We start from the raw sequence: 27,614 nt of genomic DNA, 5'->3' as shown, positions 1-27,614 counted from the left end.
ACCCTGGCAGCATCTCTTGTTTTGTAATATTAGTGGCCATCAGTAATCTTACCTAGACTCATATTTCGTTAGGGGTTTATAAGATGATAATATTCAAATTCCATAATTCAATATTCATTTATTAGTTGCAATATTCTATAAAGGGAAAATTCCTCTAAACAATTCTTTCCTCACTGTGAGGGTCACTGTGTGGATTCCCTCTGCATCAACCTCCAAAGGTAACCAATGAAGCGGTGTTTATTTTTGATATTATATACTCAAGAGGATATTTTAAGCATAATTAATGTGCTTCAATTAAATTCTCTCGGTTTAAAATGCTGGTGAGTGTTCTTGTTTCACCATTATTTTTTAGTTTTAACATTTTAAATTGAGGAATAATTCTCATTGACATAAAGGTCATAATTTTACCAGCTCAAAGTGTTATTCAAGTGTGGTACTTCAATTCTTATTATATCCAGTGTCCTACTCTGGTTCCAGAATAGTTTCATCACAAAAAAACACCCCTATACTCCTTTCCCTCTACCCGACCATATTTTAGCAAATATAAGTGTACTTCTGTCCCCATTCTGCACATTTTATATAACTAGACTTACAGAATAATATTTTTAAAAGATTTTATTTATTTATTTATGAGAAACAGAGAGAGAAGCAGAGACACAGGCAGAGGGAGAAGCAGGTTCCATGCAGGGAGCCTGACGTGGGACTCAATCCCAGGTCTCCAGGATCATGCCCTGGGCCGAAGGCAGTGCTAAACCACTGAGCCACCTTGGCTGCCCAACTTATAGAATTTTAGCCTTTGGTGTCAAGCTTCATTTAGTCAGCATAATGTTTTCAAATCTCATCCTTGTTCTGTCTTGTAGTAGATCATTATTCCCTTTGGGGCTCCAGGTGGATCACCTAGCTCAGCGTCCGACTCTTGATTTGGGCTCAGGTCATGATCTCAGGGTTGTGAGTCAAGCCCCATATTGGACTCCATGCTGGGCATGGATCCTACTTAAGATTCTCCTTCTCCCTTTCTCTCCCTCTGCCCCTCCCCCTGCTCACCTGTATGCTTCCTTCCAGACCTGGTCCCACAAGAAATTTATTTCTTTAATGTCTGAGGACTGTTTCAGTATATGAATATTTAACATTTTATCACTTCACCATTTGATGGATATTTGACTTCCATTAGCCTTTAGTTATTATGAATATTGCTATTATGCACATTTGTGAACAGGCTTTTATGTGAACATATATTGTCATTTCTCTTGGGCACATCCCTACATGTGGATTAGGGTGGTCATAGGGAAACTCTGCATCTAACTTTCTGAGGGATGGCAAGACTATTTTCTACAGAGGGTATACCACTCTTATATATGTATCTGCAGTATATGAGAGTTATGATTTTTCCAAATTATCACCAACATTTGTTCTTCTCTATTGTTAAAAACAATTGTTTCTATTCTAATGAGGAAAGTGGAATCTCATAATAGTTTTGTTTCATATTGCCCTCTTGACTAAAGATATTGAACATCTTCTACTTATTGTCCAGTTGTGCATTTTTTTTGAAGAAATGTCCATGCAAGTCCTTTGCCCATTTTAAAATTTGACTGTGTTTTGTTTGTTTGTTTGTTTTGCTGAGTTGGAAGAGTTCTGTATATTCCATGGATACTAGATCTTTATTAGATATGTGTAGTTTGTCAAAAGTATATACCTTCATATAGGTTTTTTCTTCATCTTCTTGAGAGTGTCCTTTGATGCACAAGAATTTAATTTTGATAAACTTCAATTTATCTATTTTCTTATTTTAGTTTAATTCTCCTCTTTTGTAGTCTGTACTTTGATGTCATACTTAAGAAATTGCTGACTAATTCCAAGTCACAATAATTGACACGGATCTCTCTTTCACCTTTAATAGTTTCATAGTTTTAGCACTTGCATTTAGGTCTCTGTCCATTTTGAGTTAATTTTGTATGTAGTTTGAGGTAAAGCTCTTAATTCATTCTTTTGCATATGGATATTAATTTTTCCCATCAACATTTGTGGCAAAGACTCTTTTTTCACTGTTGGATAGTGCCTGTATCCCCCTTGTGGAAACTGCAGGTGTTTGAGTTTATTTCTGTATTAATGATTCTATTTCTTTGACCTGTATCTATCCTTGTGCAAGCACAATACTGTTTTCCTTCACAGTCAGTTTTGAAATCAGGAAGTGTTACTCCTCCTACTTTGTTGTTTTGATTATTGTTTTGGCTTTTTAGGATCAATATCTGCCAAAAAAAAACAGTAATTGGAATTTTGATGGGATTATGTTGAATCTGTATGTAAATGTGGGAAGTACTACATCTTGACATTAGTAAGTTTTCCAGTCCACGAATATGGGATATCTTTACATCTATGTCAGTTGTCTTTCATTCTTTAGCAATGTTTGAGGTTTTTCTATATCTACTGAGATGAAAATGTGGGTTTTTTTCTCTTAATTCCATTTTTATGGTGTGTTATTGAGTGATTTTCATACATTATCCACTCTTGCATTCCTTGGATAACTCTCATTTGGTTACGCTGTATATTCCCTGTGAAGTTCTGCTGGATTTAGCTTGCTAGTATTTTGATAAGAATTTTTGTATCTATAATCATAAGACATGTTGATCTTTAGCTTCATTTTCTTGCAATATCTTTGCACCAATTTAGTGTTAAAACAATACAGTCCTTTGGAATAAATTAGGAAGTGTTTTGTCCTATTTAATTTTTAGAATTTGAGACCTACTAGTGTTAAATTTTGTACTCACTGGTAAAAGTCACCACTGAAAACATCAGGTCCTGAACCTTTCTCTTTTAGAAAATCTTTTTGACTATTGACTCAATTTATTTGTTCTGTGTCTGCTCAGATTTTCCATTTCTTCTTGAGTCAGTTATGTTCGTTTGAGTGTTCCCAGGAATTTATTCATTTCATCTAGTTTATCTAATGTGTTAACATGCAATTGTTCCAATATGTCCTTATAATATTATTTTTTATTTCTATAAAGAAGAAGTCATGTGTCTGCTCTCATTTCTGATTTTAGAAATTTAAGTCTTCTGACTTTTTTTTGGTCAATTTAGCTGAAGGTTTGTCAAGTTGATTACAGATAACTACATTTTAGTGTCATTGATTTTCTGCCTTATTTTACTCTCCTCCAATTCACTTTTGTTGTCTCTAACATTTATTATTTCATTTTTTTCCAAACGCTTTGAGCTTAGTTTTGTATTATTATACTTTCTTTCCTACCGTAGAATGTTAAATTATTGAGTAGAAATCTTCTTTTTATTTATTCATGAGAGACACACAGAGAGAGAGGGAGAGAGGCAGAGACACATACAGAGGAAGAAGCAGGCTCCATGCAGGGAGCCTGACGTGGGACTCGATCCCGGGTCTTCAGGATCATGCCCTGGTGCAGTCACTCTGGAAAACTGTGTGGAGGTTCCTCAAAGAGTTAAAAATAGATCTGCCCTGACCCAGCAATTGCACTGCTGGGGGTTTACCGCAAAGATACAGATGCAGTGATGTGCCGGGACACCTGCACCCCAATGTTTACAGCAGCAATGTCCACAATAGCCAAATTTGGAAGGAGCCTTGGTGTCCATCGAAAGATGAATGGATTAAGAAGATGTGGTATATGTATACAATGGGATATTCCTCAGCCATTAGAAACGACAAATACCCACCATTTGCTTCGACATGGGTGGAACTGGAGGGTATTATGCTGAATGAAGTAAGCCAATCGGAGAAGGACAAGCTTATATGGTCTCATTCATTTGGGAAATATAAAAAAATAGTGAAAGGGAATAAAGGGGAAAGGAGAAAAATGAGTGGGAAATATCAGAAAGGGGGACAAAACATGAAAGACTCCTAACTCTGGGAAACGAACTAAGGGTGGTGGGCAGGGAGGTGGGCGGGGGGGGTGACTGGGTGATGGGCACTGAAGTGGGCACTTGGCGGGATGAGCACTGGGTGTTATTCTGTAAGATGGCAAATTGAACACCAATAAAAAATATATTTATAAAAAAATAGAAGATCATGAAGAAAGGTTAAGGGAAATAAATGACAGCCTTTGAAGGAAAAATCTATGTTTAATCGGGATTCCAGAGGGTGCTGACAGAGACAGAGGACCAGAAAGTGTATTTGAACAAATCATAATTGAGAACTTCCCTAACTTGGGAAGGGAAACAGGCATTCAGATCCATGAGATAGAGAGATCCCCCCTTAAAATCCATAAAAACCGCTCAACACTTCGACATTTAAAAGTGAAACTTGCAAATTCCAAAGATAAAGAGAAGATCCTTAAAGCAGCAAGAGACAAGAGATCCTTAACCTTTATGGAGAGAAGTATTAGGTTAGCAGCATCTCTCTCCACAGAGACCTGGCAGGCCATAAAGGGCTGGCAGGATATATAAAGGGTCCTAAATGAGAAGAACATGCAGCCAAGAATACTTTATCCAGCAAGGCTGTCATTCAGAATAGAAGGAGAGATAAAGAGCTTCCAAGATAGGCAGAAACTGAAAGAATATGTGACTACCAAACCAGCTCTGCAAGAAATATTAAGGGGGATGCTGTAAAAGAAAGAGGAAGTCCAAGGAAACAATCCACAAAAACAGGGACTGAATAGGTATCATGATGACACTAAATTCATATCTTTCAATAGTAACTCTGAATGTGAATGGGCTTAATGACCCCATCAAAAGGCACAAGGTTTCAGACTGGATAAAAAAGCAAGACCCATCTATTTGCTCTCTACAAGAGATTCATTTTAAACGTAAGGATACCTACAGCCTGAAAAATAAAAGGTTGGGGAACCATTTACCATTCAAATGGTTCTCAAAAGAAACCAGGGGTAGCCTCCTTATATGAGATAAATTAAAGTTTATCCCAAAGACTGTAGTAAAAGAAGAAGAGGGACACTATATCATACTTAAAGGATCTATCCAACAAGAGGACCTAACAATCATGAATATTAATGCCCCGAAGGTGGGAGCTGCCAAATATATCAATCAATTAATAACCAAAGTTAAGACATACTTAGATAATAATACACTTATACTTGGCAACTTAAACACAGTGCTTTCTATAATCGACAGATCTTCTAAGCACAACATCTCCAAAGAAACAAGAGCTTTAAATGATACACTGGACCAGATGGATTTCACAGATATTTACAGAACTTTACATCCAAACACAACTGAATAGACATTCTTCTCAAATGCACATGGAACTTTCTCCAGAATAGACCACATACTGGGTCACAAATCAGGTCTTAACTGATAACAAAAGATTGGGATTGTACCCTGCATATTTTCAGACCATAATTATTTGAAACTAGAACTCGATCACAAGAAGAAGTTTGGAATGATTTCAAACACGTGGAGGTTAAGGACCATCCCACTAAAAGATGAAAGGGTCAACCAGGAAATTAGGGAAGAATTAAAAAGATTCATGGAAACTAATGAGAATGAAGATACAACCATTCAAAATCCTTGGGATAGGGATCCCTGGGTGGCGCAGCGGTTTGGCGCCTGCCTTTGGCCCAGGGCGCGATCCTGGAGACCTGGGATCGAATCCCACATCAGGCTCCCAGCGCATGGAGCCTGCTTCTCCCTCTGCCTGTGTCTCTGCCTCTCTCTTTCTCTCTGTATGACTATCATAAATAAATAAAATTAAAAAAAAAAACAAAAACAAAAACAAAAACAAAATCCTTGGGATAAAGCAAAAGCACTCCTGAGGGGGAAATACATCCCAATACAAGCATCCATCCAAAACTGGAAAGAACTCAAATACAAAAGCTAACCTTGCACCTAAAGGGGCTGGAGAAAAAACAGCAAAAAGATCCTTCACCGAGAAGAAGAGAATTAATAAAGATTTGAGCAGAGCTCAATGAAATAGAGACCAGAAGAACTGTGGAACAGATCAACAAAACCAGGAGTTGTTCTTTGAAAGAATTAATAAGATATATAAACCATTAGCCAGACTTATTAAAAAGAAGAGAGAAAAGACTCAAACTAATAAAATAATGAAGGATAAAGGAGAGATCACCACCAATACCAAGGAAATACAAATTATTTTAAAAACTCATTATGAGCAGCTATACGACAATAAATTAGGCAATCTAGAAGAAACTACCAAAACTGGAACAGGAAGAAATAGAAAACTGGAACAGGCCAATAACCAGAGAGGAAATTGAAGCAGTCATCAAAAACTTCCCAAGACACAAAAGTCCAGGGCCAGATGGCTTCCCAGGGGAATTCTATCAAACGTTTAAAGAAGAAACCATACCTATTCTACTAAAGCTGTTCGGAAAGATAGAAAGGGACAAAGTACTTCAAAACTTGTTCTATGAGGCCAGCATCACCTTAATTCCAAAACCAGACAAAGACCCCACCAAAAAGAATTATACGCCAATATCCCTGATGAACACAGATGCAAAAATTCTCAACATGATACTAGACAATAGGATCCAATAGTACATTAAGAAGATTATCCACAATGACCAAGTGGGATTTATCCCTGGGATGCAAGGCTGGTTCAACAGTGATAAAGCAATCAATGTGATTGATCATGTCAGCAAGAGAAAAAACAAGAATAATATGATCCTCTCAATAGATGCAGAGAAAGCATTTGACAAAATACAGCATCCATTCCTGTTCAAAACTCTTCAGAGTGTTGGGATAGAGGGAACATTCCTCAGCATCTTAAAAGCCATTTACGAAAAGCCCACAGCAAATGTCATTCTCAATGGGGAAGCACTGGGAGCCTTTCCCCTAAGATCGGGAACAAGACAGGGATGTCCACTCTCACCACTGCTATTCAACTTAGTACTGGAAGTCCTAGCCTCAGCAATCAGACAACAAAAAGAAATAAAAGGCATTCAAATTGGCAAAGAAGTAGTCAAACTCTCCCTCTTCCCAGATGACATGATACTGTACATAGAAAACCCAAAAGCCTCCACCCCAAGATTGCTAGAACTCATACAGCAATTTGGTAGCGTGGCAGGATACAAAATCAATGCCCAGAAATCAGTGGCATTTCTATACACTAACAATGAAACTGTAGAAATAGAAATTAAGGAGTCAATCCCATTTACAATTGCACCCAAAAGCATAAGATACCTAGGAATAAACCTAGCAAAAGAGGTAAAGGATCTATACCCTAAAACTATAGAACACTTCTGAAAGAAATTGAGGAAGACACAAAGAGATGGAAAAATATTCCATGCTCATGGATTGGCAGAATTAATATTGTGAAAATGTCAATGTTACCCAGGGCAATGTACACGTTTAATGCAATCCCTATCAAAATACCATGGACTTTCTTCAGAGAGTTGGAACAAATTATTTTAAGATTTGTGTGGAATCAGAAAAGACCCCAAATAGCCAGGGGAATTTTAAAAAAGAAAACCATAGCTGGGGGCATCACATGCCAGATTTCAGGTTGTACTACAAAGCTGTGGTCATCAAGACAGTGTGGTCCTGGCATACAAACAGACACAGAGATCAATGGAACAGATTAGAGAATCCAGAAGTGGACCCTCAACTTTATGGTCAACTAATATTCAACAAAGCAGGAAAGACTATCCACTGGAAAAAAAGACAGTCGCTTCAATAAATGGTGCTGGGAAAATTGGAGAGCCACATGCAGAAGAATGAAACTAGACCACTCCCTTGCACCAGACACAAAGATAAACTCAAAATGGATGAAAGATCTAAATGTGAGACAAGATTCCATCAAAATCCTAGAGGAGAACACAGAAAACACCCTTTTTGAATTTAGCCACAGTAACTTCTTGCAAGAAACATCCATGAAGGCAAAAGAAACAAAAACAAAAATGAACTATTGGGACTTCATCAAGATAAGTTTTTGCACAGCAAAGGATACAGTCAACAAAAGTAAAAGACAACCTACAGAATGGGAGAAGATATTTGCAAATGACGTATCAGATAAAGGGCTAGTTTCCAAGATCTATAAAGAACTTATTAAACTCAACAGCAAAGAAACAAACAACCCAATTATGAAATGGGCAAAAGACATGATCAGAAATCTCACAGAGGAAGACATGGACATGGCCAACACAGACATGAGAAAATGCTCTGCATCACTTGCCATCAGGGAAATACAAATCAAAACCACAAGGAGATCCCACCTCACACCAGTGAAAATAGGGAAAGTTAACAAGACAGGAAACCACACATGTTGGAGAGGATGCAGAGAAAGAGGAACCCTCTTACACTGTTGGTGGGAATGTGAACTGGTGCAGCCACTCTGGAAAAGTGTGTGGAGGTTCCTCAAAGAGTTAAAAATAGACCTGCCCTACGACCCAGCAATTGCACTGCTGGGGATTTACACCAAAGATTCAGATGCAATGAAACGCCGGGACACCTGCACCCGGATGTTTCTAGCAGCAATGTCCACAATAGCCAAACTGTGGAAGGAGCCTCGGTGTCCATCGAAAGATGATGGATAGAGAAGATGTGGTTTATGTATACAATGGAATATTCCTCAGCCATTAGAAACGACAAATACTCACCATTTGCTTCGACGTGGATGGAACTGGAGGGTATTATGCTGAGTGAAGTAAGTCAATCGGAAAAGGACAAACATGATATGATCTCTTTCATTTGAAATATAAAAATTAGTGAAAGGGACTAAAGGGGAAAGGAGAGAAAATTAGTGAAAATATCAGTGAGGTTAGGTGTCTCAAACATGAGAGACACCTAACTTTAGGAAACGAACTAGGGGTGGTGGAAGGGGAGGAGGGCGGGGGGTAGGGGTGAATGGGTGATGGGCACTGAGGGGGACACTTGATGGAATGAGCACTGAGTGTTATGCTATATGTTGGCAAATTGAACTCCAATACAAAAAATGGAAAAAAAATAATAAAATAAAAATAAAATTGTGTTGTTTAGCTTCCACATGATTGTAAGTTTTCCAAATTGCCTTAGGTTTTGAATTGTAATTTCGTTCCATTTTGTTTGGAGAACATACTTTGTATACTTTAAATCTAACATTTATTGATACTTGCTTTGTGAACTAAAATATGGTCTATCGTGGATAATGATCCACATGAACTGGAGATGAATGTATTCTGCTGTTGATGGATACAGTGTTCTCCATATATGCCTGTTAGGTCTATTTGATGTATAATGCTGTTCAAATCTATTATTTGCTTGTGATACCTAGTTTTGTTATTCTTTTTTTTTGTTATTCTATTCATTATTGAAAGTAGAGTATGAAGTCTTAAACTATTATTGTCATATTCACTTTGAGTCTTGAAGGATATATTTGGGTAGATGTCGAACTCTAGTTGTTAATTATTTTCTTTGAGCAAAGGAAAATACAATTCCTTTTATTTTGGCTTCCATTATTTTTAATCTGGTAAGACAACTGTCAGTCTTATAAGTTAAGTTGATACTTTGATGTGAATGTCTTCTTTTAAAAAATGTATTTATTTTAGGGGAAGAGCAGTGGGAGAGAGAGAGGGGGCCTCAAGCAGACTCTGTGCTGAATGTGCACCTAAATTGGGGCCCAATCTCACAACTCTGAGATCTCAACCTGAGCAGAAGCCAGGAGTCAGAGGCCTGACTGCCCCCCTCAGGCACCCGTGAAGTGATGATGTCTTCTTTCTCAGACTGCTTTTAATATTTTTCTTTTTCCTTTTGTTCTAAATACATTTACTATGATATGTCCAAGTGTGGGTCTTTATATAAATCCTGCTTTTATTTGGTAGGGTTAATGTATCTTTAGAATAATATCTTTCATTTGTTTGAAATAATACATGGCCATTATCTCTTCAAGCTGTGATTCAGTCTATTTATCTCTTTCCCCTTATTTAGTAACTCACAGTGTGCATGTCTTTATATACTTGGTCTCCAATCCTCATTTCTAATTTTTCTATGGCTTTGAGTCTCACTGCTTTACTCTGAATATTTTCTACTGATCTGTATTCTAGTTCACAAATTTTCTCTTTAGCTATTTCCAATATCTAAATTTCATTCACTGAGTTCCTGATTTTAGCTACTGAGTCTCTAAAAAGCTATATATTCTACCTTTATTGCTTCCACACTTTGACTAAGATTCTTAGTCTCACATTTATCCTTTAAAAATAACTTTAAATAAAATTTTTTTAAAATTTTTTATTTATGATAGTCACAGAGAGAGAGAGAGAGAGGCAGAGACACAGGCAGAGGGAGAAGCAGGCTCCATGCACCGGGAGCCCGATGTGGGATTCGATCCTGGGTCTCCAGGATCGCGCCCTGGGCCAAAGGCAGGCGCCAAACCGCTGCGCCACCCAGGGATCCCACTTTAAATAAAATTTATAAGTGTGTTGCTCCAATATCTGAACCTTCTTGGGGTTTTCTTATGGTTCCAAATTTCAATTTTAATTGCAGTAACTACTCAATTTTTATTTTTTTCATTAATTTGTATATTTTTTATAGGAGTTCTATTTGCCAATATAGAGTAAAACAGCCTTTGCTCATCCTGTCAGGTGCCCCCCTCGGTGGCCATCATCCAGTCAGGTCATATCTTAATACACTTTTGGTGATTGAAATGGTCAGAAACTGACCATTTGTGTTTATCCTGAATTTTGCTTTGTAACTCTTTACTAAACCATTAACACTCTTATACATTCAATGAGATTTTGTTTTTGTTGTTATTTATCTTCTAAATATTCTCAGCAGGAAGTTTAGCTTGACCGACTTAATCTGCCCAACGTGGAGGTATAATTCCCCTGGGGAGGACTGAGACTCATGCCATCCCACAGTAGTGAAAACCTCTCCATGGTCTACTTTGAAGATTTTGTGCTGGAGGGATTTGAGGGTGGCCTGGAAACCCAGGCCCTGCTCTTTGCTGTGTTCCTGGCCCTGTACATGGTGACTCTGCTGGGCAACTTCCTCCTGATCATCATTATCACTCTGGATGCCCGCCTGCACTCCCCAATGTACTTTTTTCTCAAGAACCTCTCCTTTGTGGACTTGTGCTACTCATCTTTCATTGCCCCCAATGCACTGGCCAACTTCTTTTCCTCGTCCAAGGTCATCACCTTTGCAGGATGTGCCACCCAGTTATTATTTTTCTCCTTGCTGGGAACAACTGAATGCTTCCTCCTGGGTGTCATGGCCTATGACCGCTTCATGGCCATCTGTAACCCCTTGCGCTACCCCATCACCATGTGCCAGTCTGCCTGCACTCGCCTGGTGCTGGGCGCCTACTGTGGAGGCTGCTTCAACTCTATTGTGCAGACCAGCTTCACATTCCACCTCCCATTCTGCAGCTCCAACCGCATCAACCACTTCTTCTGTGATGTGCCTCCCTTGCTCAAACTCTCCTGTGGCAACACGGCCATCAATGAACTTCTCATGTTTGGCATCTGTGGGCTCATCATTGTGGGTGTAACAATTGTGATCCTTATCTCCTATGGCTACATCACAGTGACCATCCTGAGGATGCGCTCAGGAACTGGGAGACGCAAGATCTTCTCCACCTGTGGCTCCCACATGACTACAGTGACTCTCTTTTTTGGGACTCTCTTTGTCATGTATGCCCAACCAGGAGCAATTGAGTCCATGGAGCAGGGCAAGGTGGTCTCTGTCTTCTACACGCTGGTCATCCCAATGCTCAATCCTCTCATCTACAGTCTGCGAAACAAGGATGTGAAGGAGGCTGTGAGGAGGCTGGGCCAGAAACACATGGCCTTATGAAGGATGTGCTAAAGGGAGTCAGAGTGTCCTTCAGGTTAGATGGAGGCATCACGATTGCCAGGCTTTGAGTTGTAGACTAATTAATTAACAGTCATAAATTTCACTCACACAAGAGAAACAGACTTTAGAGATATACTATATACTGCATGTACAATAAATAATATATTGTGCCCTTAAAAATGTGTTGAGGGGTAAACTTAGGGTAACTGTTCTTTTCCCAATAAAATTTTTAAAAATCACTCTTCACTTTAGGAACAAAATGATTGCAGTTGGATGGGAAAGGGTGGGGAATGAGATAACTGGTGGTTGAGCATTAAATAGGAACATGATGTGATGAGCAGTGGGTGTTATATGCCACTGATGAATCATTGAAAACTACATCTGAAACAAGATATATGTTGACTAATTGAATTTAAACTTAAAAATGTTCAACACTAAATAGCCATCACATAATTAAATGAGGAAATCTGGCTCCCCCACAAAATGGAATACTGGAGACTCGGAAAGAGAATGTCACTGTCATAAAAAGGTGATGATTACACAGTATTGGGTAAAAAGACAAAAAATGCAGACATAGTGTGGGGTGTGATCACATTCTTGTAAGATAAAAAAATTAATTAAAATACACCACATGTGCCTGAGGCCACCTTTCCCCCAACAGTTGAAGTGGTGGAAACCCCAGACCACCCACAGAGTAGGGGCAGTGTTTGGGGTATATGGAGGAGCATGAGCATCCTCACTGCATGGCAAACACTTTTGATTTGCTTGAATTTTTCTAACACATTTTGGTTTTTTGATTTGAAAAGCAATTTCCAACTGATCCTCGTCCAGGAATAGAAATGTATTCAGGGTGGTCTTCTCCTACTTGTGAATCAGGCTCTGCTGCTCGCAGACCAACAGCAAACAGACATGGACTAAGTGAGGATTGTTTCATGTCAGATCGTTTGGGCTCACAGGAGAAATGTACACCTAAGGTGAGGGAGGGAAGGGTTGATGAAATGACTTGGGTTCAGAAGTTCACATCTACCACTCCTGGGAGGACAGTACACTCTAGACCACAGCGTCTGCTCTTAGATTCTATGCTTCTCTCTGATCACCCTCTGGGGCCCAAAGAAACTTCTGGGCTTTGTTGTCTGGCCTTGTAGGAGAGGGCAGGTCACACAGCTGGGTGACAGGGAAACCCAGGAGAACTGGGAGTCCCAGTGCACTGCAGAGGCCAGAACACAAACAAGCTCACCTAATGGGTTACTCAGAGCTCCAAGCCCCAGCTGTGCAGGTGGATACACATTCCCAGCACAGTGACCCCAAAGTGCAAGTCTTTTCTCTGCTGCCTGGATGAAGCAATAACATGTGGAATCTGAGGTGAGCTGAGACCCTTCCATTCACTGCTTCTACCCAGATCTAGGAGCTTCCTGAAACCTGAACTTGGGGTACCCAGCCAGAGTCTCCCCATGATGTGAGAGTATTTTCCTGCCCCCCTCACTCTCTCTTCATTGAGTGGGAAGCCAAGGCTGAAAGAGAAGGGGTGACAGTATTGGTGCTCACCTGTTTATCATCAGAACAGACCTAAGCCAGTAGTAGTCAGGAGACACTGGGAGAGCAGGTGCTGGCTTTGTGTGTTGAATGAGTCATGACTTTCACCTAGGAATGGTTAGAGTCAAGACAGCCATCCCCCAGGTTTGCCAGTTCTTGAAGGACACCATGGGTTTAGGTGAGGCATAGGCAGTAGGTAGACAGTAAGCACTCAGAGTTTGCCTCAGCAGCTAAAGGGGTGACCACACTCCTGACCTTGCCAGTGCTGTCTTCAGCTACAGAGTCATTACAAATTAGGATTGTATTTTCATTATAATCAGAGGATCACAGCAGCAGGCTCCCTCATGACCTGAGGTACACTTCTCAGGCTCAATTCCATAGTTCACCAGAGTACTGAGCACACACTTCTAAGGGACATGGCCATGGAGTGGGGATGCAGAAATAGTGTAGACCAAGTCTGGCCGTGGGGAGCTCATGGCTCTGCAGGAAGGCAGACATGACAAACACCTGCAATATGATGGGACAATAGCTGCGAGGGGGGTGTGACCAGGTTGTTGATGGCAAACTGATGACCAGTTCAGTCATGTCATAAAGGAGATGGAGTACCCAAGGGGAGACGGGAGAACTGGTCACACCCACACGTGGATAGGGAGAGATAGACATTCACCGCAGAACAAGAGAATCAGAGAATCACTGAGCATGATGTCCCCAGATGGAGCTGAGGTCACTGGATAAGACCCTTATGGGTTCCTCTCCAGGTCCCTCAGCTGGTGGGGAAGCTGTCACTCATTTGATTAGGGGGCACTATGACCTGAGGGAGGATTTGGTGACTCTGCCCAGGGATCTCTGTGTGGGACACAAAGCAGGGAATGGACAGGCTGGAGCTCATTATGAAACCACGGTGGCCATTCATATGAGATGTGAGAAGGGTCTTGAGTTGACAGGTGTGGTGGAGGCTGGGAGGGTCAATGTAGATTGTCAGGTCACAGCCCAGAATGGGCAGGGGAGGGGGTGGTTGGATCTGGGGTGGTTCCTGGAGGTGACCTCCTCCACCTGGACCTGAGCAAGCAATTTTGAACAGGATGACTTGGGTCCTTGAGACCAACTGTCCTTGGAATTCCAGGCTCTGAGAGTGAGTGACCTGAGCCTGACCTGTGATGAGCAGCTGTTCTCAGGCTGCGGTCCACGGTCAGCATCATGCTGCTTCCTGTTTACCGTTGTCTAGTTCTCCGCCAGACAACACACCACAACTCACTAGTGCAGCCATGGCACTAACACTGCCGAGAACAGCCTCCCTGTGGTCTCCCTGTGCACCTGTGCGCACTTCCAGAGGGAAAGTGAAGACACAGGTGAGGACGGGGATCCTCCACATCAGCAGAAAATGACAAACGTGTCCTGATTTACACTCCCTTCCAGTGGCTCCTGTCCTCGACACTGCTGGTTACTGCCCCTCTGCTTAGTTTGAGACATTTGGGCAGGTGTGCAGGAAGACGTCTCTAATGCAGGAACTTTCTCCTGATGATTAGCAGGATTGTGCACATTTTCAAACATGTATGGCACATCTCGCTCCTCTCCTCTGTGTGTCGCTTCTACAAGTCTCTCCCCTGTATTTCTACGGGGTTGTCTTATTCTTGCAGGTCAAGGATTATGTATATATTGTGCAGACAAGTCGGTTTCCCGTCATGTATTGCAGTGTGCCTTCCCAAGCTGTGCTCTGCCTTGACACACTCTGCAGACTGTCTCAATTTTCATGTAGCTCCATCCACAAGTTATTTCTTTTATGCTTTATTCCTTTTTGCTCCCTGCACAGGACATTTGGGAGGTGCTTTCCTGTGCTGGGGTCATGAGGGTCTTCTCTATTGTCTTCACTATTTTGCTTTCAAATCTATATCTGTGTTCAGCCTGGACTGTTTTGTGTGTCTAGTATGAGGAAAGAGCCAAATCTCAGTGTTTAGACTATGACTATCAGTTGTCCTAGGTGTTATGACTTTTCCATAGACTACCCACCTGCTTGGTAAATGGGATTTCTAGAAAATCATGGGGTTGACTTCCAGACTCTCTGTTGTGTTCCGTCCTCAGATGGTCTATCCTCTGCCACAACCTTGTTTCATTACTGTGAGCTATGAGTCGTTGTCCAATAGGGCAAATCCCCCTATGCTGTTTCTCTTCTCAACAATGTCTTGGAAACACTTGGTTTTGCATATTTCTATACACAATTTAGGATGAGATTCCCACATTCTGCAAATAAAAATCACTGGGGTATCACTGACTCAGTTCGCTGTGGGGAGAACTGGCATTTATGCAATACTGAGTGTGCCGGTTTGGGAACCTGGTATCCCGCCATATTACTTAAATCTACTTCAGTTTCTTTCAACAGTTCATGCATTCCTGGATTCCAGACAACTTGGTGTTGGACATACTATAATTTTTATATATTACTTCATTAGATTTGGTTTGGTAAATTAGCTTCTTTGCTAATGATTTAGATAGTGTGTTTTTTTAAAACTTTCTTAAAATATCCTTATCAGATTTTGGCATTAAGATTTCACAGGACTCATAAAATAGCATGGAAAGTTGTTGTTCTTCTATTGCTTTGATGATCTTATGTAAGATTAAGTATTTTGGTACATTTGTTCACATTTATTCATTATGAAGTATTTACTTTCACAATAAAGCCATCTGGCCCTAGAATCTTTTGCATGGAAAGATATTAAAGTGCATATGCATTTCTCAATAATTATGGAACTCACATATCTTCTGTTTTGTTGGGGACTCAGTTCAGGTGGGTGATATCTCTATAGTAGTTTGCCAATTTTATCAATGTTTCAAGTTTTTGAAAACATTCTGTCACGATCCACTCCAACTCTAGAATCTCTGTGTATCCTCCTTTCATGTCAGACATCAGTAATTTCTGTCTTTTCAACTTCATCCCTCAAAACACTTGTCATTTGATATATCTTCTCAAATAATCACCTTTTATTATAACACCGTATGTTTTCTATTTAATAAATTTTAGTCTTTATTTTGTTCCCTTCCATTTTCTTGGGATTTTGTTCATTAATCTTTTATGATTTTTTTCAGATGAATACTCATTTCCTGTTTTCCTTTTCTAATATATGGATTAAAGCCTGTAAATTTCCCTTTAAAAACAGACTTAAAAAAAAAAAACAGACTTAAGTGTATCCGAGGCACTACTTTTGTTACTCCTCTTATGCAATTTTTAAATTTCAAAATTATTGTTTAGACCCGTGGCTTACTTAGAAATACTTTTTAAATTAACAATTACATTTGGATTATTAAAATGTTTTTTAAAGATTTTATTTATTTAATCAAGAGTGACACAGAATGAGAGAGAGAGAGGCAGAGACACAGGCAGAGGGAGGAGCAGGCTCCATGCAGGGACCCCGACGTGGGATTCAATCCCAGGCCTCTAGGATCAGGCCCTGGGCCAAAGGCAGCACTAAACTGCTGGGCCACCTGGGCTGCCCTGGATTATGAAAATGTTTTTATTTGTGATTTACTTTTAGTTTAATTTAAATTGTGTACAAATATATTTTATACACTATTTTTTAGAGTTTTTACTGAAAAGTATTTTTATTTATTTATTTATTTTTACTGGAGTTCAATTTGCCAACATATAGCATAACACCCAGTGCTCATCCCTCCAAGTGCCCTTTGAAGTGTGTTGAAAGTTGCTCTGTGTCCAGAATATAGTCTATGTGTGAACATATTCGTTATAAACTAAAATTAATGTACATCCTCTGATGAATGGATAAAGAGTTGGTATATACAAGCAATGAAATATTACTCAGCCATAAAAACCCATGAAGTCTTGCCATTTACAACAACATGGATGGATATAGAGGGTATTATACTAAGTGAAAGAAGTCAGAGAAATACAATTATCATATGATCTCACTCATGAGTGGAATTTCAGAAACAAAACAAAGGAACATAGGGGAGGAAAGGAGAGAGGCAAACCAGAAAACAGACTGAACTACCTACGGAGAGCACACTGAGGGTAAGAGAGGGTAGGTAGAGGGGGACGGGAGAACGAGGTGATGGGGATGAAGGAGCGCACCTGTCGTGATGAGCACCAGGTGCTGTATGGAAGGGTTGAATCACCATACTGTACACCTGAAACCAGTAGTATACTGTGTTAACTATACTGGACTTTAAACAAAACCTTAAAAAAAAGAAAAAGAAAACAAAGAATATACATCCTGCTGTTGGGTGCCATGCTCCATTAGGTTATGGTCACTAATGTTACTACCTAAACGTTCCGTATCCAGGTTGGAATCTTGTGTGATTGTTCTATCAGTTCCAAGGGAGGGGGTTAAAATCTCTCACATAGTTGTGGATTTGTACTTTTGTCCCATAAGTGCCCAGTTTTGCTTTGTATATCCTGAGGCTCTTCTGGCAGGTGCTCACACGTTTAACACGGTTGCCCGTCTTGGGGGAACCAAATGTTTCTGGTCACTGTGAAGTGTCCTCTTCTCAGCTGGTGCTTCCATCCTGAAGTGGGCTTTGGGGTTCGTATAGCAACTGTGGTGTCGTGTGGTTGTTTGGTGGAATGTTAGTTTGCTGTGTATGTTTCCATCACTTTGTTTTCAACACTTTATGTTTGCTTTTTTATGTATGGTTAAGTTTTGTTTCTTCAACCTGCCTACTGGCACATCTTTTCATTGGAAATTTATTCCATTTATATTGTTCAAAACAATTTAGTCCTTCACATAATATAGACGTATTTAGGCTTTATGTCAGTTTCCTGCTACTGAAGGTCATGCTCTGCTTTTCCTCCCGTGTGTGGACAAATTCTCCACATAATTTCATTTCATTTATTTTTAGATGTATGCCTGTCTCTATTATGGATGTTCTCAAACACACCAACATGAAATTAAAGCATTAATGGGTTACCTATCGCTCCCACCAACTTCAGTTTTATCAAACTAGAGCCGATCATATCTAATCCCTCTAAATGGTGAGGACTTTAAAGAAAGACAACTCTGATGTTACTATTTTCATAAAACAATGAATAATTACTTCTTAATATTATTAAATTTCCATTTGCTTTTTTCATTTTTCTGATTGAGTCATTTTTCCTTTATCATTTGTTTTGGAACAGGATTCAATAACATCCTTACACTGTGTTCTCTTGATGACTCTTGAATCTCTAATTCACTGACTGGCATTCCCACTGTTTTCATTTCAAAATTATTACTTCAACTTATTTATTGTAGAAATAGGTGTTTAACCTGCAAAGCTTCTAATATGACAGATTTTGCTGATCATGTCCCTATAGGGTGATTAGCATATTCTTTTGCTCCTTATATTTCCAGTAATTGGTACATCCTAGAGGCTCAGTCTGACTCACGATTGATATTTGGCAGGAATATTTCATAAGCATTGTTTCTATTTCCACTGAGAGGACCACTTGGCTGCACCTCTTCTTTTTTAATATTAGCAGATATTGGTAATACTATCTAAACGCATTATTTCATTAGGGGTTTTTAAGATGGTAATATTAAAATTCTGTATTTCAGTCTTCATTTATTAGTAGCCTTATTCTATATAGGGAAATTCACTCAAGACAAATATTTCCTCACTGTGAGAGTCACTGTGTAGATTCCCTCAGCATCATCCTCCAAAGGAAGAAAATAAAGAGGTTTTTATTTTTGATATTATGAACTCAAGGGGATTTTTTGGCATAATTGATGTGCTTCAATTAAATTCTATCAGTTGAAAATGCTAGTGAATGTTCTTTTATATATATATATATATTTATATTTAATTATAAATTTATTTCTTATTGGTGTTCAATTTGCCAACATATAGAATAACACCCAGTGCTCATCCCATCAAGTACCTCCTAAGTGCCCATCACCCAGTCACCCCATGTCCCCACCTACCTCCCCTTCCACTTCCCCTTGTTTGTTTCCCAGAGTTAGGAGTCCCTCATGTTTTGTCACCCTTTCTAATATTTCCCATTCAGTTCCCCTCTTTTCCCCTATAATCCCTTTCACTATTTCTTATATTCCCCATGAGTGAAACCATATAATGATTGTCCTTCTCCGACTGACTTACTTCACTCAGCTTAATACCCTCCAGTTCCATCCACATAGAAGCAAATCGTGGGTATTCATCCTTTCCACTAGCTAATACCCCATTGTATACATAGACCACGTCTTCTCTATCCATCATCTGTCAATGGACACCGAGGCTCCTTCCACAGTTTGACTATTGTGGACATTGCTGCTATGAACATCTGGGTGCAGGTGTCCTGGTGTTTTGCATCTGTCTATTTCACCTTTGTTATTTTTTAGTTTTAACATTTTAAACTGAGGAACAATTCTCACTGACATAAAGTGATAATTTTACCCCTTCAAAGTATTAATAAAGTGTGATGTTTCATTTCTAAATATATCCACAATGTTCAACTCTCTGGTTCCAGAATAGTTTCATCACACACAAAAAAAAACCCTATTCCGATCAGCATGCTCCCTTCCCTCTCACCCAGCCATATTTTGGATTTTGATAAATACAAAGGCACTTCTGGTTCCTATTCTGCACATTTTATATAACTGGACTTATAGGATATTTAGTCTTTGGTGTCAAGCTTCATTTACTTAGCATGTTTTCAAGGCTCATCCATGTTCTATCTTGTAGAAGATCATTATTCCTTTTGGGGCTCTAGGTGGATGACCTAGCTCAGCATCTGACTCTTGATTTGGGCTCAGCTCATGATATTAGGGTTGGGAGTCAAGCCCCATATTGGACTCCATGCTGGGCATGGATCTTAGTTAAGATTCCCCCTCTCCCCTTCTCTCCCTCTGCCCCTCCTCCTGCTCACTTGTGTGCTCCCTCCCTAACCTCCCACTAAAAAATTTTACTTCTTTAATGGCTGCATACTGATTGTTCCACTGTATGAATATTTCACATTTTGTTTATCTCTTCACCATTTGATGGACATTTGGCTTGCATTTACTTCTATTCATTATGAATATTGCTTTTATGAACATTTGTGAACAAGCTTTTATGTGAATATAGTCATTTCTCTTGGGCACATCTCTAAATGTGGATTAGGGTGGGTCATAGGGAAACTCTACATCTAACTTTCTGAGGGATGGCAAGACTATTTTCTACAGAGGCTGTATCACTCTTATATTAGTACCTGCAGTATATGAGGGTTATGATTTTTTCAAATTCTCACCAACTCTACTCTATCATTAAAAAAAAATGTAGCCATTCTAATAAATGAGGTGAAATCTCATAGGAGTTTTGTTCCACATTTCCCTAATGACTGTGATGAGCATCTTCTCTTTTTGGCCAGTTATACATTTTTTTTGAAAATGCCCATGCACTACCAACACCAAGGAAATACAAACGATTTTAAAAACATATTATGAACAGCTATACTCCAATAAATTAGGCAATCTAGAAGAAATGGACACGTTTCTGGAAAACTACAAACTACCAAAACTGAAACAAGAAGAAATAGAAAACCAGAACAGGACAATAACCAGGGAGGAAATTGAAGCAGTCATCAAAAACCTCCCAAGACACAAAGGCCAGGGTCAGATGGCTTCCCTGCGGAATTCTATACAACGTTTAAAGAAGAAATCATACCTATTCTACTAAAGCTGTTCGGAAAGATAGAAAGAGATGGAGCACTTCCAAACTCGTTCTATGAGGCCAGCATCACCTTAATTCCAAAACCAGACAAAGACCCCACCAAAAAGAATTATACACCAATATCTCTGATGAACATGGATGCACAAATTCTCAACAAGATACTAGCCAATAGGATCCAACAGTATATTAAGAAAATTATTCACCATAACCAAGTAGGATTTATCCCCAGGACACAAGGCTGGTTCAACACTCGTAAAACAATCAATGTGATTCATCATATCAGCAAGAGAAAAAAACAAGAACCATATGATCCTGTCAATAGATGCAGAGAAATCATTTGACAAAATACAGCATCCATTCCTGATCAAAACTCTTCAGAGTGTAGGGATAGAGGGAAATTTCCTCGACATCTTAAAAGCTATCTACAAAAAGCCCACAGCAAATATCATTCTCAGTGGGGAAGCACTGGGAGCCTTTCCCCTAAGATCAGGAACAAGACAGGGATGTCCACTCTCACCACTGCTATTCAACATAGTACTAGAAATCCTTGCCTCATCAATCAGACAACAAAAAGAAATAAAAGGCATTCAAATTGGCAAAGAAGAAGTCAAACTCTGCCTCTTCACCGATGACATGATACTCTACATAGAGAACCCAAAAGACTCCACCCCAAGATTGCTAGAACTCATAGCAATTTGGCAGTGTGTCAGGATACAAAATCAATGCCCAGAAGTCAGTGGCATTTCTATACACTAACAATGAGACTGAAGAAAGAGAAATTAAGGAGTCAATCCCATTTACAATTGCACCCAAAAGCATAAGATACCTAGGAATAAACCTAACAAAGAGGTAAAGGATCTATACCCTAAAAACTATAGAACACTTCTGAAAGAAATTGAGGAAGACACAAAGAGATGGAAAAATATTCCATGCTCATGGATTGGCAGAATTAATATTGTGAAAATGTCAATGTTACCCAGGGCAATGTACACGTTTAATGCAATCCCTATCAAAATACCATGGACTTTCTTCAGAGAGTTGGAACAAATTATTTTAAGATTTGTGTGGAATCAGAAAAGACCACGAATAGCCAGGGGAATATTAAAAAAGAAAACCATAGCTGGGGGGCATCACAATGCCAGATCTCAGGTTGTACTACAAAGCTGTGGTCATCAAGACAGTGTGGTACTGGCATAAAAACAGACACATAGATCAATGGAACAGAACAGAGAACCCAGAAGTGGACCCTGAACTTTATGGTCAACTAATATTTGATAAAGGAGGAAAGACTATCCACTGGAAAAAAGACAGTCTCTTCAATAAATGGTGCTGGGAAAATTGGACATCCACATGCAGAAGAATGAAACTGGACCACTCTCTTGCACCAGACACAAAGATAAACTCAAAATGGATGAGAGATCTAAATGTGAGACAAGATTCCATCAAAATCCTAGAGGAGAACACAGGCAACACCCATTTTGAACTTGGCCACAGTAACTTCTTGCAAGATACATCCACAAAGGCTAAAGAAACAAAAGCAAAAATGAACTGTTGGGGCTTCATCAAGATAAGAAGCTTTTGCGCAGCAAAAGATACAGTCAACAAAACTAAAAGACAACCTACAGAATGGGACAAGATATTTGCAAATGACGTATCAAATAAAGAGCTAGTTTCCAAAATCTATAAAGAACTTATTAACCTCAACAGCAAAGAAACAATCCAATCATGAAATGGGCAAAAGACATGAACAGAAATCTCACAGAGGAAGACAGACATAGCCAACATGCACATGAGAAAATGCTCTGCATCACTGGTCATCAGGGAAATACAAATCAAAACCACAATGAGATACCACCTCACACCAGTGAGAATGGGGAACATTAACAAGGCAGGAAACCACAAATGTTGGAGAGGATGTGAGAAAGGGAACCCTGTGCACTGTTGGTGGGAATGTGAACTGGTGCAGCCACTCTGGAAAACTGGGTGGAGGTTCCTCAAAGAGTGAAAAATAGACCTGCCCTACGACCCAGCAATTGCACTGTTGGGGATTTACCCCAAAGATACAGATGCAATGAAATGCCAGGACACCTGCACCCCGATGTTTCTAGCAGCAATGTCCACAATAGCCAAACTGTGGAAGGAGCCTCAGTGTCCATCGAAAGATGATGGATAAAGAAGATGTGGTCCATGTATACAATGGAATATTACTCAGCCACTAGAAACAACAAATACCCACTATTTGCTTCGACGTGGATGGAACTGGAGGGTATTATGCTGAGTGAAATAACTCAATCAGAGAAGGGCAAACATTATATGTTCTCATTCATTTGGGGAATATAAAAAATAGTGAAAGGGAATAAAGGGGAAAGGAGAAAAAATAAGTGGGAAATATCAGAAAGGGAGGCAGAACATGAAATACTCCTAACTCTGGGAAATGAACTGGGGGTGGTGGAAGGGGAGGTGGCGGGGGTGACTGGGTGGCGGGCACTTGGTGGGCACTTGTCGGGATGAGCACTGGGTGTTATTCTATATGTTGACAAATTGAACACCAATAAAAAATAAATTTATTAAGAAAAAAAAGAAAAATGCCCATGCAAGCCCTTGGCCCATTTTATATTTGAATGTGTTTCTGTGGCTGAGTTGGAAGTGTTCTGCATATTCCATGGACACTAGATCTTTATTAGATATATGTAATTTGTCGAAAGTACTACCTTAATATAGGTTTTGTCTTTATCTTCTTGAAAGTGTTCTTTGATGCATTAGATTTTAATTTTGATGAAGTTGTTTATTTTATTTATTTTTAATTTTCTTAATTTGTTATTTGTACTTTGATGTTATATCTAAGAAATTGCTGACTAATCCCATGTCACAATAATTGACACTGATGTCTCTTTCACCTCTAATATTTTATAATTTAACACGTGCATTTATGTCTCTGTCCATTTTGGTTACTTTGTATGTGGTGTGATGTAAAGCTCTTGATGCATTCTTTTTCATGTGGATATTCAGTTTTCCCATCAATATTTGAAAAAAGACTCTTTTTTCACCGTTGGATAGTACCCTTGGGGCCCCCTTGTGAAAATCGCAGGTGTTTGAGTGTATTTCTGTTTTCTTGATTCCATTCTTTTGCTCTATGTCTATCCTTGTGCAAGCACAACAGTGGTCTGGTTCAAAGACAGTTTTGAAATCAGGAAGTGTTAGTCCTCCTACTTTGTTCTTTTTAATATTGTTTTGGCTATTTAAGGTCGATATCTTAAAAAAAAACGTAATTGGAATTTCCATAGGATTACATTGAATCTGTACATAAATGTGGAGATTACTACATCTTGACATTAGTAAATCTTCTAGTCCATGATCATGGGATATCTTTACGTTTATGTAGGTCTTCTTTCATTTCTTTCAGCATTTTTTTCTGTATCTACTGAAATAATTGTGTGGGTTTTTTCCCCTAAATTCCATTTGTATGGTGTACTAAATTCAATGATTTTTCTATATTAATCCAGTATTGCTACCCTGAGATAACTCTCACTTGTTTATGCTGTATAATCCCTGTGAAGTTCTGCTGGGTTTGGCTTGCTTCAATTTTGATAAGGATTTTTGTATCTATATTCATAAGACATATTGATCTTTAGCTTCATTTTCCTGCAATATCTTTGACCCCATTTAGTATGAAAACAATACAGGCCTTATGAAATGCATTAGGAAGTGGTTTCTCCTATCTACATTTTAGACTTTGAGTTGTGCGTCTGTTAATTCTTGTATTCACTGGTAAAAGTCACTACTGAAACCCTCTGGTCCTGAACTTCTCTGTGTTAGAAAAGCGTTTTGACTATTGACTCCATCTGTTTGTTGTATGTCTGCTCAGATTTTCTATTTCTCCTTGAGTCAGTTATGTTACACTGTTTCCAGGAATTGGCTCATTTCGTCTAGGTTAGCTCACTTGTTGGAATACGATTGCTCCAATATATTTATGATAATTTTTATTTCTGAAGATCAAAAGTCATGTGTCTCCTTTCATTTCTGATTTTAGAAATTTAAGTTTTCTAACTTTCTCGGTCAACCTAGCCAAAGTTTGTCTAGTTTGGTCAAAATTTTCAGAGAACTAGCTTTTTTTTTTTTTTTAAAAAAAAAAAGATTTTATTTATTAATCATGAGAGACACTGAAAGAGGGAGAGGCAGAGACATAGGCAGGGGGAGAAACAGGTTCCATCCACACAGGGAGCCCGATTTGGGACTTGATCCCAGGACACCAGAATCACACCCTGGGCCGAAGGCAGGCGCCACACCACTGAGCCACCCAGGCATCCTGAGAACTAGCTTTTAGTGTCTTTGATTGTAGTGTTTTATTTTACTGTCCTCTAATTCACTTATCTCTTCTCTAATTTTCATTATTCCATTCCATTCTATTTTCTTTTTTTTTATGTGTTGGTTTCCCATTCTTCTTTTATTTTATTTATTTTTTAAAATACTTTATTTTTTATAATAAATTTATTTTTTATTGGTGTTCAATTTGCCAACATACAGAATAACAGCCAGTGCTCATCCTGTCAAGTGCCCCCTCAGTGCCCGTCACCCAGTCACCCCCACCCCCCGCCCACTTCCTCTTCCACCATGCATTTGGGGAATATAAAAAATAGTGAAAGGGAATAAAGGGGAAAGGAGAAAAAAATGAGTGGTAAATGTCAGAGAGGGAGACAGAACATGAGAGACTCCAATTATCTTTTTTTTTTATAAATTTATTTTGTATTGGTGTTCAATTTGCCAACATATAGAATAACACCCAGTGCTCACCCATCAAGTGCCCACCCCCCGGTGCCTGTCACCCTCGTTCTATTTTCTTTGAGTTTAGTTTTTATTCCTTTCTACTCTCTTACATAATATAGAAAGTTAATGATGCAATATAAATCTTTTTTTAATATTGGTGCTTATAGCTATAAATTTCTGAGTCCTTCTTTCATTGTATCACCTGAGTCTTGGGGTGTACTGTTTCCATTTTCATTAATCTCATAATACTTTGTAATTTCCATTCTGATTTTTTCTTGGACCCCCTGGTGATTTAAAGTGTTGTTGAGCTTCCACTTCAGCAGAAGTTCTGCTTAATCTGCTAATACTGGAGGAGTAATTCCCCTGTTGAGGACTGAGGCTCATGCCATCCCACAGTAATGAAAACCTCTCCAAGCTCTACTTTCAAGATTTTGTGCTGGAGGGATTTGGGGGTGGTCTGGAGACCCAGGCCATGCTCTTCACTGTGTTCCTGGCCCTGTATATGGTGACTGTGCTGGGGAACATCCTCATGATCATCGTTATCACCCTGGATTCCCGCCTGCACTCCCCAATGTACTTCTTCCTCAAGAACCTCTCCTTCCTGGACTTGTGCTACTCATCTGTCATCGCCCCCAATGCACTGGCCAACTTCTACTCATCATCAAAGATCATCAGCTTTGCAGGATGTACCACCCAGTTATTCTTTTTCTCCCTGCTGGCTACAACTGAAGCCTTCCTCCTGGGTGTCATGGCCTATGACCGCTTCATGGCCATCTGTAGCCCCTTGCGCTACCCCATCACCATGTGCCAGTCTGCCTGCACTCGCCTGGTGCTGGGCGCCTACTGTGGAGGCTGCCTCAACTCTGTTGTGCAGACCAGCTTCACATTCCACCTCCCATTCTGCAGCTCCAACCGCATCAACCACTTCTTCTGTGATGTGCCCCCTCTGCTCCAGATCGCCTGTGGCAACACGGCCATCAATGAACTTCTCTTGTTTGGCATCTGTGGGCTCATCATTGTGGGAGTGACATTTGTGATCCTCATCTCCTATGGCTACATCATAGTGACCATCCTGAGGATGAGCTCAGGAGCTGGGAGACGCAAGGTCTTCTCCACCTGTGGCTCCCACATGACTGCAGTGACCCTCTTTTTTGGGACTGTCTTTGTCATGTATGCCCAGCCAGGAGCAATTGAGTCCATGGAGCAGGGCAAGGTGGTCTCTGTCTTCTACACGCTGGTCATCCCAATGCTCAATCCCCTCATCTATAGTCTGCGAAACAAGGATGTGAAGGAGGCCTTGTGGAGGCTGGGCCAGAAACACATGGCTATGTGAAGGATGTGGTGAAGGGAGTCTGAGGTTTTGCAGGTTAGACAGAGGGGATGGTGTTTGCCAGGACTCGGGTGTTTGAATTCTTAATTAACAGGAAGCAATTTCATTCATGCAAGAGGAATAAACTTCAGAGGGAGCTATATGCTGTACCTACAATCAACAATAATATATTGTGCCTTAGAAATTTATTAAATTGTACATGTTAGGATAAGTGACCCCATCTGAGTACAATTTTAAAAGTGAGTTTTCAGGGATCCCTGGGTGGCGTAGCAGTTTAGCGCCTGCCTTTGGCCCAGGGCGTGATCCTGGAGACCCGGGATCGAATCCCACGTCGGGCTCCCGGTGCATGGAGCCTGCTTCTCCCTCTGCCTGTGTCTCGGCCTCTCTAGCTCTCTCTGTGTGACTATCATAAATAAATAAAAAAATTTTTTTTAAAAAAAGTGAGTTTTCAGTTAGGAAACGACCTGAGGGTTACAGGACAGAAGGTCATTGGTGCATGGGATAACTGGGATATGGTCATTAAAATATGGGTGTGATGTGATGAGCAAGGGTGGTTATATGCAACTGATTAATTACTGAACACCACGTCTGAAACAAGATATAGTATATGTTGGCTAATGAAACATGTTTAAAAAAATGTGCATTCCTAAATAGG

The 27,614-nt window shown here is 39.7% G+C and overlaps 2 protein-coding genes across 2 annotated transcripts; both read left to right on the top strand.

The window, feature by feature from the left end:
• The first annotated feature begins 10,749 nt into the window (after positions 1 to 10,749).
• On the top strand, positions 10,750 to 11,700 carry LOC112911263 (olfactory receptor 9S13-like). The gene has a single exon (XM_072722415.1). The coding sequence runs from the start codon at positions 10,750 to 10,752 to the stop codon at positions 11,698 to 11,700; it is 951 nt and encodes a 316-aa protein (XP_072578516.1).
• A 14,311-nt stretch (positions 11,701 to 26,011) lies between these two features.
• Positions 26,012 to 26,962, top strand: LOC112911222 (olfactory receptor 9S13-like). Its single transcript, XM_025987664.2, has one exon. The coding sequence runs from the start codon at positions 26,012 to 26,014 to the stop codon at positions 26,960 to 26,962; it is 951 nt and encodes a 316-aa protein (XP_025843449.2).
• Positions 26,963 to 27,614: the final 652 nt, after the last annotated feature.

Source organism: Vulpes vulpes, chromosome 9 (assembly GCF_048418805.1).
Source record: "Vulpes vulpes isolate BD-2025 chromosome 9, VulVul3, whole genome shotgun sequence".
Lineage (NCBI taxonomy): Eukaryota > Metazoa > Chordata > Mammalia > Carnivora > Canidae > Vulpes > Vulpes vulpes.
Note: the sequence above shows the minus strand (reverse complement) of the source record. Positions and strands in the feature narration are given on the sequence as shown.